The 13,782-nt window shown below is 47.7% G+C and overlaps 1 protein-coding gene across 1 annotated transcript; it reads right to left on the bottom strand.

Moving 5' to 3' along the window:
- Positions 1-6,410: 6,410 nt before the first annotated feature.
- HEMGN (hemogen) lies at positions 6,411-11,368 on the bottom strand. The gene is made up of 4 exons (XM_021537103.4): positions 11,225-11,368; positions 8,867-8,960; positions 8,176-8,447; positions 6,411-7,022 (listed from the first exon to the last, which is right to left on the bottom strand). Exons 1-4 carry the CDS (start codon positions 11,304-11,306, stop codon positions 6,913-6,915), a joined length of 558 nt encoding a protein of 185 aa, XP_021392778.2. The 5' UTR covers positions 11,307-11,368; the 3' UTR covers positions 6,411-6,912.
- Positions 11,369-13,782: the final 2,414 nt, after the last annotated feature.

The raw sequence follows: 13,782 nt of genomic DNA, 5'->3' as shown, positions 1-13,782 counted from the left end.
GGGAACAATTCATCAAGCAGCAACCATAGCTGATGGGGGATGTAACAGGCCTTGAGGGGTAACTCCACACCTCAGGATGATGAACTGGCTTGCACATGGGTAAAATGATGGCAGATGTTGCCCCTTCTCCCACTGAGAGGGTGATGACTGGCTTCCTGAGGATGTTTGGGGGATAGTGAATTCTGCAGCTGTTGCCCTGTCAACGGCCCAAGCTGCCTGGAGGGCAATGAATGAGATGGGAACAGGTAATTTAATCTGCCAAGTTACCAAAGAGCAGATAGGAAAATCTTCAATAGCTTTGGGACTTCCAAGTATGATTTATCTGCCTTTGAAAGTGAAAAGAAGTGGATCAAATCTATGAGAAAGAGGAGGCAGGGGAGGCCCCTGCCATTTAGCAAGGAGGGCATACCTTGGAGGGAATCCAGAGCTTTGTGAATTGTAAATGGAGGGCGGTCCTGTGTACCTGGAGCTGGGCTGTATCCTTTACCTAGAGCTGCCATGTCAGTGACCAGAAGGGACATCCCACTCACATGGGACCTGGAAGTGAGCTAATGTGAGCACAGGAAGGCTGATGGGGCTCTGACTTTACAGAGTAAGGTGTATGAGAATACAGTGGTCCATGTTGGCACAAAAAACAATTTTACACACTTGTCTTGATGTAATCCTGAAGCGTTGATTTGTTGGAAGCCCTCTCTAGACAGCAGAGCTGATTTTTTAACTCAGTCCAGTTGAAGTGTATGTCTTCTCATGTCCAAGGTCAAGAAGTCAAGGTGGGAGATGGTGGCAAGTGCTATACCTGGAAGCTGGTGTTATTTTTGGGAGTTACTTTTGGATGTGGTGCAGTCATCAACCCCTCTTTGTGTGGGCAAACCTGTGGGAGGGAAGCCCAGCTCAGGGCTGCCAGACTGAACTCTCACTGCTTCTGCCACATTGGAACACAGGGTGCAGCTGGCCAACATGAAGTACTCTGGCCACACTGCTTGGGCTAAGAGGAAAAGAGGCTGTATCCTAGCCTCCTCTGAGGCTAGGATATTAACAGGAAATTAAAAGGACTATTATGTGCTCTGGCTGAAAATCACCATGGAAAGGAGGCAGGAATATTAACTGTGGGCTGGCACAGAAGAGCTTACTGAGCTCACTGCTATCCCTTTTCTGATGCCAGGAAGCTAAGAGTCACTAGCCATTTAAGAATTTAGAAAGCTGTTGTCTGGATGTGAACATGCAAAGAGATCCTAAATGATTAAGAAACAGCTTCTGACCTTTTTTGTTCAGTATCAGCACCAGAAGTCTTGGTCCAATTGCTGAGACACAGCTTGCGCGGTGCATGAACCACTCTGAGTCAATTATCCCTGTGGTTGGCTCTTGCAAGGACACCATCTGCATCTCCTGTTGACCTCTTCCACTTGGAAAAGGTGCTCATGAATCCAGGCTGTCAGCTTCTGAGGCTAACAAATGATGTCCAAGGCCTCCTATCACTTCTACAGCCATATGTTTTAACACATGTCCTGTCATCAGGCTCACTGGAGTGCTGGCCCTAGAATTGGCCAATTAAATAGGGGCTCCCTAGCCACTCTTCATCTGTTCTCAGGTTTACAGTGGCAAGAATAACAGGGGAGGAAGACTTACAGAGTATCAGCATTTGATGTTTTCAATGGGCAGACCATGATGTTTTCAGAGAAGGTTTCCTTCCCTTCATCAGGAGGTGCATACTGATGATGATTTCTTCCTTCTCCACCTTTGGGTACACTAAAGTTTATTGCTATATGTGTATTCTTTTTCAGTAGTTCTCAAATTGTTTTGGTGGTTTGGGCGGTTTTTTTGTTTGTTTGGGTTTTTTTTTTTGTTCTTCTTATTTCCTCTAAAATTGCCTTTATTTGAATAACATGCATTATTCAAATAAAGTCTTGCATTTCTGTAACAATGAATGCTCAACAACTACAATAGACCTGGACCCTGGAGTTATAGACAGATCGGGCCACGCCAAATAAATGCCTAAGTGAGAAGTGCCACCCTGTTACAGTGTGAGAGGCCATGCCTGAGTGTTATTGTTGATGTTGGTGTTTTTTTCATGGAGGAAACAGAGGATAATTCAGAGCTTTGTCCTTTATGTAGGAAACATTTGTTTGAAAACAAAAAAATTTTCTTTCTTGGGTAATTTCTTTTCCATTTTGTTTTCATGGAGGTTTTCTCCACAATTCCCTTCTGGAGAAAAGGCAAAAGAAAAGCTCTCTTGAAGCAGCCAGGGAAAATGGTTTCATGCCTTCCCACTTAAGTGGATGTAAGATATAGTACCTCTCTGCCACAACAGGAACTGAGCTTAAATCCAGGAAGACCTTACACAGTTGGGGAGACCTCATAGAACCTTCCACTATCTAAAGGAGGCCAACAGGAAAACAGGAAAGGGACTTTTGACAAGAGCCATGTGCTAGGACAAAGGACAATGACTTCAAAGTGAATAAAGGTGGATTTAGATCAGGTATTTGGAAGAAATTCCTGTGAGGGTGATGAGGCACAGGCACAGGTTGCCCACAGAAGCTGTGGATACCCCATCCCTGGGCGTGTTCAAAGCCAGGCTGGATGGGTCAGTGTGCAGTCACGGGGGAGAAGGGATGCTCTTTAAGGTGCTTTCCAGTGCAAACTCCTCGGCGCTGCCGCTGGGGAGCACTGCGGGCCGCACGGAGCGGGCGCCGGCGGGCGGAGCTCGCCCGGCCGGAGCGCGGTACCCAGCTCCCGCGGCGCGCCCGGGGGCTGCGCCTCCGGACCGCCGTCCGAGTTGGGGCCGACAAGCAGCCGTGCCCAGGGGCATGTGATTCATACTGCACCCAAGCTCCGCTTTAGCGCTTTCATGAATTTCCAGGGAGATGGGTCGGTAGAGGAGAGAGTTGATAAAAGCGTCATTATAAAGCCTGCAAAGCGCAGTCTCACTATTTACCACACAAGCGATATCCTGGTTTCTTCATGTTTTCTGTGTCCTGTCAGTGAAAACCTCAGGTTGTCTGAGGAAGACACAGGCACAGTTCATGCTCAGCACCCTGAGTCCCTCTGGATGCACTGAATTTCATGCAGTGGGCTTAGGACATTCCCCCTGCCTTATGTGAGCCCACAGCAGGAACACTGGATTCAGTTAGGGTAACCCAGTGCAAGAAAGTCATTCCTATATTGGAGCTCAGCTGAGGCCATCAAGGCAGGGAGCTGGTGTGTAGGACAGGCTGAAGGGATCAGGGTTGCTCTCATGGAGAGCAGGTGAGCCTGGAGTCTAACTTGCAGTTTGAAAGAGGCTTACAGAGAGGATGAAGCTGGAGTCCAGCTGGCACTAAGATGGAGAAAGGTCAAGGAGCTAAAGCTGTGCTGAGGGCAAGCCTGGTGGCACATAAAGGAAAAACATTCTTTCCTTGAAAGTGAGGCAGCCTTGGGATGAGGACAAGGGAGGGATGATCTCACGTCTTGGTCGGCATTTGATTGGAGAAAGCCCAAAGCAGTCTGGTCAGACTTAGCCATGCTCTGAGTAGGGGTTGGATCAAGATCTCCAGAAATCTCTCCTCACTTAACTTTTCCTTAAGTTAAATAATTTCCTGGTGGAACAGGAAAGTCAGGCCAGGTGGTGGAGCTCTGATGAGCCTAGCTCGACACACATCTTTGGTTTGTGGCAGCCCTGGCAGCATTATAAAAGTATTTCTTTAAATAGTGAACACAGGATGGGAAGGAGCAAAGCTAACAAGCTCTGAGCAGGAAGTGGTTGCCAAAGAGGGAGTGGGTATTTGCTGTCTCCAGGATTTACTGCTTAAAGTCAATATTTGTAAATTAATTAGCAAATGTTTCTTATTATGCAAGAATAGGCACTTATGGGGTGGAATGGCTTTCATTGACCTGTGGCTTTTGGTTCTAAGTTGCTTGCCAACTTCTTTCTGCTGAGGTTTAGATACAACTTCACTTCTACTAAGGACAGGAAGATCCTTCTGGTTCAAAACGCCACACATGAGCAACAGCCTGCCACAGATCACCCCTGACTTTTAGCAAATGTGGGGGACCCCGTATATTAAGAGTAATTTGAGAAGTGGGAAGCCAGGGTGCACAAATGAAACAACTTCCCTTGTCCCATAGAGCTGGAAGCAAATTTACTGAAAGGACACTAAAAGGTAATCAACAGGGACAGAGGAGACTCTGGTTCTCCAGGATATGATGTTAGGTTTCCTCTCCTTAGCACTCGTGTCATGGGTGTCAGCACTCAGGATGGCTTCCCGTGCTCTGCAGAGGGGGGTCAGGACCTGAAACCCTGAGAAAAGCTCACAGGAGCATATTCAGTCCAGCCCAGTTGACATTTAACTAATATCCTGCTGAATCTCACTACTGAGGAGACAACTACAGTGCTTGTGTCCACCGTGTACCACAATATACCTTCATCTCTGTGCCTCAAGGAGCAGGTCAGAGCATCCTGGAGGAGCCTCAGACAGCCCTGCCAGTTTACAGTACACCAAGGATCACTGTGTTAGGCACTTACCTGGCTCCCTGTGCCGGCCCCATAGCTCAGAAGTTATTTCCTTGCATCCATATCCTTCTCTTTGCCAGTAAGGAGGCTGCAGTCAGTTAAAGGTCTCTGGCCTCCCCCAGACTTCCCCTGCATGTCAGAACCAGATCATAGCTGTCATCCAGTTTTCACCCAAAAGGTGAAAATTTACTTTATTGGACTCTCTGTCAGTGGCCTTGGAGAAGGTTACTTGTTGCACTTACAAAACAGCAGCCTCCCTGTCCCAGATACAGGCAGCAGAACCTGCCTTAGGGGTACACAGGGACCACCATGACTCCAGCCTCACCCTGAACCCCGTCTGTATAAGAATGAGCTCTGTTATCTGTCCTCTCAACAGAGAAAGAACCAGTGCATGGTGAGTGAAAGTGTTGATTAGGATTACTTTATCATTCTCTTGTTCAGTTTGTGATAAGATTTGTTGTTTGCACAGGCACACCTTTCTTACTGTCTGCCAGAGAAGACAAGGTACATACGAGCAGCTCTAAGAGAGAGCGTGCACTACCTGGGATGACTCCAGGACTTTCTAGCCACCAGAGGCACCTCCACAGAGATGGACAGAGGTGCTTGCTCTGGTTCCGGCACATCTCCGCCCTCAGGAAGCTCTCCCAGCCCTTCCAGTGCAAGGATTAGCACTGCTGCCCATGTGTGCTTCAAGAGTGAGTGTTGCCCCATGTTCATGGACACCTCACTCTGCCAGGCCTTCACCACCTCTTACAGCTCCACTTCACAATGGAGAAGGTGGAATGCGGTTGTTCTGTGGCCTCCTGATTGATGTGAGCTGTAAGATGAGTCTAAAGCCCTCCAGAAGTTTCTTCTCTCCAAAATCTAAAGGGCTCTGGAAGCCAGGAGAGTTTAAATGTCTGCAGATATGGGTAGCATGGCTGCTTCCCTATCCCTGTCAGCACTATAGAGGATCAGAGAACAGGGAAGGTCCACTGGCTCTTGCTGGTCTCAGCCATGGCACATGCGGGGCTCCAGCAGGTGGAAGGGTCTCCTGGCCTGCCTGGAGCAGCCACAACCCCGCCTTTCGGCAGCACGGTGTGGGCGCCACACTTGCAGGAGGACCCCAGCACAACTGTGTTGTGTTGCTCATCCATAACATGACCTCCAGCCTCTGGCTCTACTTCAGGCCAGTGCAGCCTCAGCTGCCTTCCCCCAGTGCTTTGGTTTAAGAGCAAACCTCACAGATAGAAGTTCCTTCCATGCTGCAGGGCTTCCACAAGGCCCTCTTGTACCTTAGATATTTGGGGTCGTGGGTGAGGTTTGAGTGGTTCATGGCAGAGGCTGAGAGATGTTGTTCAGCTGTCGCCAGTATTAGTGGCTCAAGCTCAGGGCTGTGGCACAGAGCCTTGAGGGCTCTGGGACAGCAGCAGCAGCATGTTCAGAGACATAAAAATATCCCCCAAATCAGGGGTGCCCGCAGGATCTGGCCAGCCTTGTGCTCTGGGAGACAGGCCCTTGGGAAGTCAGACAATGGCAATATGACCTCCACTCCTCAAGAGGATAAGGATCCTCTGTGTCAGGATACTACAGGAATGTAAGAGAGCCTCTTCCCTCTTCCCTCTGTTGCATTCTTACAGGAATCTAAGAGAGACTTTTCCCTTCCAGGAGCAAGGACACAAGACCCAAAATATGGGGAGAGACACAGGGCACCCCATTACCTCCTGGCTTCAGGAGAAATCCCACGTGAAGACAGGGGAGATAGGAAGACAATGACTGTGCAGAATGTCTCTTGTCTTTGCCCCAAATGGCATTTTCCTGACAAAAGTGTATAATTCAGCCAAGTTTCAGCCCAATGCTCTTGGCTGTTTCCAACCATCTTTTGTTTGTCTTACAAGGTCAGAGTGAAGCCGCCCAGAAATTAAAACCAAAAAATATTTCCAGCTTTAGGAAAGCAAGGTGTTTATTGCAGATGAATACAGGCTATGAGAAACACTTTTAGATAAAGATACTAGTGCAAAGGGTGGTGGGGTTTATAGGGTGCAGTAAAAAGCCCAAGCTGGGCTTCTCCAGCCAGCTAAAATTCACACTGAGTGTTAGCTTTGTAATGCCACTCACATTTATGCAAATAAGTAATTACTTTCAGAAACACAGATGGATGCTGGACTGTATGACTGAACTGCAGGCAGAGCACTGTGAAGCCTTCCATGGCCCAAGCAAAACAGCCTGTTTGCAGAGAGAGCAGGAGGCTCATAAGCCACAGGCAACTCCCTATGGACTGTCTCTCTAGCCTGGAAGAAGCACAGAAAGCAGAGTGACAAGGAGAGTATGGGCTTTTTGGCTCCCAAGAAAGAAGCTGCTCAAAATCACTGTCCCATACTTATCAAAGTACTGTGCCATACTTTTTTGAGAGTAAAAATAAAAAATATCCCCAAAAAATCAGAAAGTTAATACAGAATATGTGGGATGAATTCGTTATCCTGGTGGTCATTTTCCAGAGGAGTATTCAACGCTTCTAGTATATCTGCTTCTGCTGGTTTCAGAACATCCTCTTCACCTATAAGGCATGTAAGAGACAGATAATTTTGTACTGGGGGCCTCTCATGCATTACCCCTCTGTCCCATGTTAAAGCCCCCCTGGCCAGTCTCTTGCAATTGCCTGGAGAAGGTGTTAGGTAGATTAGGGTGGATTGCTTGCTTTTCAAGGGCAGTCGCAGTTGTGGAGGAGAGTTGGAGAAGGTAAAGAAAGTACTGGCAGGTTTAAAGCCAGAGGCAATAACCACAACCCTGATAGTTGCCCACTTCAAGACCTCAGGGCTGGAGGCTGGACACCATCCCAGAGTCCAGGACACAAAATAGCTGTTTTCCATGGCATGTTGGCACCACATGCCTTGCATCAACAGGCCTTTTATTTCCCCCTGTGCAGACATTACTGGAAATGCAGTAGTTGATGGTCAAAGGATTGTAACTTCCTCTGAAGCAGATCCTTAGTTTTCGTGTTTTGAGGCAACCTGCATGCTTGACCCACTGACTGCTCAAGTGAATGTACTCTGCTCTCCCCACTCCAGATCTGGGAGCAACTCCTGCTGTAATGGCTGTAAATGGATTTTCTGAGCCCACACACCAGCCTGCCATTCAGACCAGCTTAGTTTCCTCCATGCCTCAGTCCTGGCAGTTTTCAAAAGTGTAGTTGCCTGCAGACACCCACCTTTTTTCCCAGTGCCCACTTTGCTCTCCCACCATCCCAGTGTCATTCCTGAAACTGGATGGACTGTGGACAGAGCACGTCTTGACTTTGGCTCCCCCAACCAGCTGTGACCATGAAAACCCTCATCTTCTCTCTACAGAGAAGACATCTTCACAGAGATATTTCACCCTGTACTAATATGGCTCTTAGCATAGCCACAGAAGTGTTCTTAGGACAAGGAGTTTTAAAGGACCAGGTCCACAACCCCATCCCAATGACTGACAATAATGGACTTGTGATCACTCCCCTGGACTCAGAGAGAGCTGTCAGTCCCCACAGTCCCACCATCCCATCCCCCCACCCTTTCTCAGCTACCCAAGCTTTTTGGGGTAAGGACCCAAGCCCTAGAGATGGTGTGGTGTTGTTGTCGATAAAGTAGGCACCCTTGGCTGACAATCCTCAGGAGGCAGCACTGCACTGCCCTCCAAGCCACCATGGGGTCAGCAGCTCTGCAGCAACTCACCAGCAGGGTCCAAGCTCCTGTCTGCCAGCTCCCCTTCCATTGCCACTGCTTGCATCCCACTGACCATGTTCTGGATGGTCAGCACAGATGGCTGCTGTTGAAAGCCTGGTTCAGGCAGTGCTGGCTCAGAGGGCACTGGCTCAGCCTTCTCCTGTGGGTCAGGCTGGGGGTCCACTGCTGGCTCTGACTCCAGGACAGCCTTGACCACCGTCTGACGGCCCCGTCCTCTTTTGGCTCTTCTGCCTCTCCTTTGCTGTTCGTTCTTATAGTCTCTGCCAGGGGATTTCACAGGGGTGATGACTTGGGAATAGGACAAAGGACTTTCTGCCCTAAGGCAGCTTTGCTTGGTCCCCCTGCTGTGATTGTGACCCAGTTCATCCTGGCGGAAGCTGCATATCTTCAGCCCCCCCTCCTGAGCCTTGCACAACAGCCTTCTGCAGCTGCACCAGTGGGCAGGAGCTTGGGTAACAAATTTTTCCTCAGCCCCACATTATGATTGAGGTTTGCTTGCTACCCATCCATCTCTACCCACAGTGCCTTTGTAGACCTTGAGCAGCTACTAGCTGCAGGTCCCCTTTCCCCACTGAAGACTGATGGCTCTGTCCTTGGATGAAGATGGACGGGATGGGCCATGTCTGGGCTCAGGTTAAGTGCACCACAAAAGCAATATGACAGAAAAAGTAAGATTTACCTCATAACCCACTGAGCTGAATCTTTCTCCAGGGCTTCTGCTTTTCTTTTCCTGAGCAACTCTCGGTCTCTCAAGCGACGGGTTATGATGACATCTACAAGGATAAAGTGAGTGCTAACGTGACATTCTGACCCCTGCCTGCCTGGTACTAGAGCACTGATGCAAGAGGCCATGATGAAACTCCTTGAGCACTGTACTTCCAGCACAGCCTCAGTGGGTAGGATCTGATGACACAGCACCCAAAACTTCCAGGCTCTGAGCCTGACAATTACTCTAGATTTCCAGTTAAAATTCCTTGGGGTGACCATGTCCAACCTACTCCCCACTGTAGGGACTTGGAGTGTGGTGCCTTTGATCAGGCATCAGTACAGACTGCAAGATAATTCTTCGTGTTTGCTCCATTGTTACCCTTTTTCCCAGAGAGCTGGAACTGGCCACCACTGAAATTGAGATATTTATCTAACAACAAAGAGAAAGCCTTGACCCACAGAATAGACAGTCCTTCAAAAAAGGAAGAACTCTGTGGGGGCAAGGATGAGCCAAAGGGCACAGCCTTACCCACATAGATGATCACATGCATTGGGCTGAGAGCTCGTGGGGAGATGGTGATCCACCCAGACACCAAGACAGGACTAGTACACACTGCTGGGGTTGAGAAAATTGGTCCCAAACACCACCCAACAGCCCCAAGCTGGTCTGCAGCTGTGAGGAAGGCCATGGCAGGGCCTAAGGAAGACTAACTGATGTGAGAAAGCTCCAACACTGGCTTTATTATTTGGGCAGAATGTGCAGGTTGCATACAGCCAGCAGCAGAGAGGAGGACTCCCCAGATCCCAGTCACCATCCTTCCTTGGCCAAGGTCAGCAATGTCTATTTCACTGACTGCAAATGGCTTCCCAAGACAAAGACCAGCCTAAAAATGGTTTGAACTTCATTTCTCCATGTCTTAGTCCTAAAAGACAGCAATCCCTGATGATTTCTAGTGTAGACTCTAAGCTGTTATAATAAAAACTTGTCTCAAATCAAGCAGTGTGAGATCCAATCCCAGGAGACACAGGGACCAACACTACTACCCTGAGGCCTTGAGGGAGAGAGAATTCTTCCCAAAAGTATACTGAAGAGGTCACAAAAGAACTGATTTTCATCGTTTCAACAAAACCCACACAAGTGGAAATGCAAAACTATGACCTGCTCCTTCCAGATATAATTGGATACAGCTCCTTTCACAAAAAGCCCCAGCTCATATTAAAGTAGTGAAATCAGTGAATAATTGTCATTTTGTCATTCCCTTGATCAGGTGCTAGAAGTGTCAAGGTGAGAAAGACTTCTCAGGCTGAGCTGGGATTACAGCTCTTTTATCCCAGGTATTTATTAAATGGAAGAAAAATTGTAGTGCAGGACAGGACAATGCAAAGACTGACAAGAGGAGTCAGTCTCTGCTCAAAGTAGACTTTTATATAAGACACTTCTGATAATTAATAATAATCTTACAGAAATTTAGCTTGGAGAGTATTTATGTTAGTCTATGCTTCAGTTCTCATCAAAGCAAGTCAACTTTAAAATTACATCTGAGTGCCCAGGACATTGTCCAGGGAAGTTGAGAATAACTGCAAGACAAGTGGGAGGTTGTTCCCTGACAGGAGTCAGTAACAGAGACAGTAGGACTCAGCCAGCAGGAGACGACTCTGCCATCCACATAGAAAAAGGCAATAAACTCCCTGGGAAGATGACATTACAAGTTGCAGTAGCAGGATCTGCACAGGGCCTCAGTTCAGCTACTAAAGTACATAATCCCTTGCACATCCCATTTGCAGCCAAGGTAATTTTCTTTTCCTTTCAAAATGTCTTGTGAGTTGTAAAGGCAGTTTTAGTTGCTTGCAATCAGTATCCTTCCAAGTCCATTCTAAGAAAACACCCCTAATTCACTTCTAACTGGTCAAAGGAAGCACTCCCACAACAACTCCAAAGCTGTCACCTGCCAGCACTAAGCAGGAAAGATCACAGTTAAGCATATGCATCCTGTTGAAAAAAATATTTACTAGAGGGCACAAAGAAACAGAAATTAAATTAAAAGGTAAAAGAAAATCAAGCTATAAAAACAATGAAGCAGTACTGCCAGTATGCAAACAATCTACTGATGCTCTCTGAAGGACTTAATTTGAAAAGCCTTTATATCTGCTTCTGTCTTTGGGATCTGGAACATAACATGTAAAAAGACATGCATTTGCAGTTAAATGTGCATCCTCTATGCCCAAGCATAGACTAATAATTATTAGTTCCTTTCTGAGAAACACTTGGTAACAAAAATCATGTTTTCCTCTCTCCAAAAACTCAAGTTAGGAATGTTCTCATCATTACCTGGCACAGCATACTCCTCATTGGCTGCAGAGGGTGGCAGGGAAGAGTCCGAAGAAGCATGGTCGTTGCCTAAACTCTCCATTGCTCTTTGCAGTTTTAATTAGAAAGCAGCTTAGTTCCCTGGAAACAGCATCTGGAGATACTGGTGCAGCATAATGAGAGCTCGAAAAAAATGCAGACTGCCCGCCCCAAACCTCTTATCTGGCCAGGCCACTAGGAGGGTAATACTATTCTCCTTATCAGAGAGCAAAGGTGTGTGAGTCTCTGTCCAGGATCTACTGTGTGGATTGCAAAATATATTAGTGCTTTTATACTTCAAACAATTCTAGTTCAGATAGGAAATTTACACTCACTGCTGCTAAACTGTGACTCAAAAGCTCTCCTTTGTAGTGGACATGGCAGGGCAGGATGTGGCACTGCCTCACTGCTGTTTTCCAGAGTGAGATGGAGGGACATGTTGTTAGTCCTTAAGGACCCCTTGAGAAGTCTGAAATGGGACATATGTTGTCTGAAGGTGTTTGCATAGGATCCTAGCAGTGCTGGTAGGAAGTGACATCCTTCAGCTTCCCTTATGGTAGGACTGGCTGCTTCACAAGGTCAGGATGGCTTTGTCATACTCTTTGGAAACCCCTAAGGATGGAGACTGTCACAGTCATGCTACCTGTCCAAGAGCTGCACCAGCTTCCTGGGATCCAGACAGAATAATAAATCCATGCCAGCCTGGTGTGCATGTTGAGGACTTCCTAATGATTCTTTGGTCCAGTCTCTAGTGGATCAGGACTATGAACAAAGCACTTCATTGATGAAGCAGGATGGCAATGGGAAGCCCCAGAAAAACCAATGGGAAGACCCAGACATTCCCTTGCCACCAAAGGATGATTTGTTTAAGTGGCTGTTCCTAGCAGCTTGTAGCCCCTTGCAGCCTCGGTCCTGCCTGCCCTGCAGGCTTGTGCAGGGACATCTGCAGGGCCAGAATCACTGCAAAGGGGAAGCTGCTGCCTGGTACAATGGCTTCAATGCTAAGAGCCTGTTCCTTGCTCTGTGGGGTGGCCAGGCCCCTAGATCAGTGCATGGGAAATGAGGAGATAATCTTGGTCTCCCTGAAAACTGCCTTCATAGTTTCTTATGCCAGGATAGCACAGAAAAGCTCAAGAGCATATTTTGTGTAACAATCCTGATGGACCGAAGATGCCTCTTTAGCCAGTTTCTTGTGCACTCAGCTGCTGTCAGCGCTTTTCTCCATGAGAAGTCTTTATGCACCGGTTAGATGCTAGTGCTGCTAATCCCTTCCCTCCCTGCCCACCATGAATTCAAAAGTGGTTCAAAGGTTAGTAGAAGGACTTGATAATGTGTCTACCCCCAGGTCCTCTGGGGCCTGACTGCCTTTCATGGCAGGGATGATCCCACTTCCTTGAGCAATCTGAGGACTTGCCCTGTGGAAAGCAACTTCTCAGGGATGAGCAGATCTGTCTGCCTCCAATCTTTGCCAATCTTTTTTATTTTAGTGTACATCCTATACTCTAAGCAGAATCTCTGTCTAAGTCATTGGAAGTTCCAGACCTTGAAACTTCATACATGTAGATTTCTTAAGATGAAACCTTGGAGGTCCGTGGTCATCAGTGCTGCCATTCTTCTTATCCCCTGAGCTACAATTTTGCTGTAGGGCTCCTGCCCTGTGTCCACTGCAGATTACATGGTACCTCCAGAGAGGTGGGGTAGGTCTAACAGCCCAAAAGAAGCAACAGGGTGGTGGCAGCATAGCCGATATGGGAAGGCTCTGATATGGGAGGGTGGGCCAGGAGCACGGATGTCATAAAGAGATGTGGGGCTACCCAGTCATTCACAGAATTTTGTTGCTCAGTCGCAAATGAAGACAAGGTGTGCCAAGCTGGTGAGGGTGTCCATGTTCCAGCACTGTGTGATGATGCAAAACTCTAGAGACACCCTGGTCATGCAGACATCTGGAAACTGTATCCTGGCAGGATACTTCACTGTGCAAAGGCATTGCTTTTGGAGGGGCAAACATGTCAGACCTTTAACATTGTTTCTGGTTTTGTGTCCCCTCATTACAAAAAACACAATATCACAGAACCATATCACGCTGGAACAATATCGCATTGGAAAGGACCCCCCAGGATCATTGAGTACAGCTCTTGTTCCTGCACAGAACACCACAAAATCACACTGTGTGCCTGAGAGCATTGTCCAAATGCCTCTTGAACTCTGACACACGTGGTGCTGTAACCACTTCCTCGGGGAGCATGTTCCAGTGCCCAAACAACCTCAGGCTGAAGAACCTTTCCCTGATATCCAGCCTAAACCTTCCCTAAATCAGTTTCAGGCCTTTTCCTCAAGTCCTGTCACTCGCCACAAGAGTGAAGAGATCAGTGCCCATCCCTCCTCTTCTCCTCACAAGGAAGTTGTAGCTGCAGTGAGTTCTCCCCTAGTCTCCTCCAGGCTGAACAGACCAAGTGACTTCAGCTGCTCCTCATATGGCTTCCCTTCAAGGCCTTTCACCATTTTTGTTGCCCTTCTTTGAAATTTTATAAGAGCTCGAT

The sequence above is a fragment of the Lonchura striata genome, chromosome Z, assembly GCF_050655825.1.
Source record: "Lonchura striata isolate lonStrDom1 chromosome Z, ASM5065582v1, whole genome shotgun sequence".
NCBI classification, from domain to species: domain Eukaryota; kingdom Metazoa; phylum Chordata; class Aves; order Passeriformes; family Estrildidae; genus Lonchura; species Lonchura striata.
Note: the sequence above shows the minus strand (reverse complement) of the source record. Positions and strands in the feature narration are given on the sequence as shown.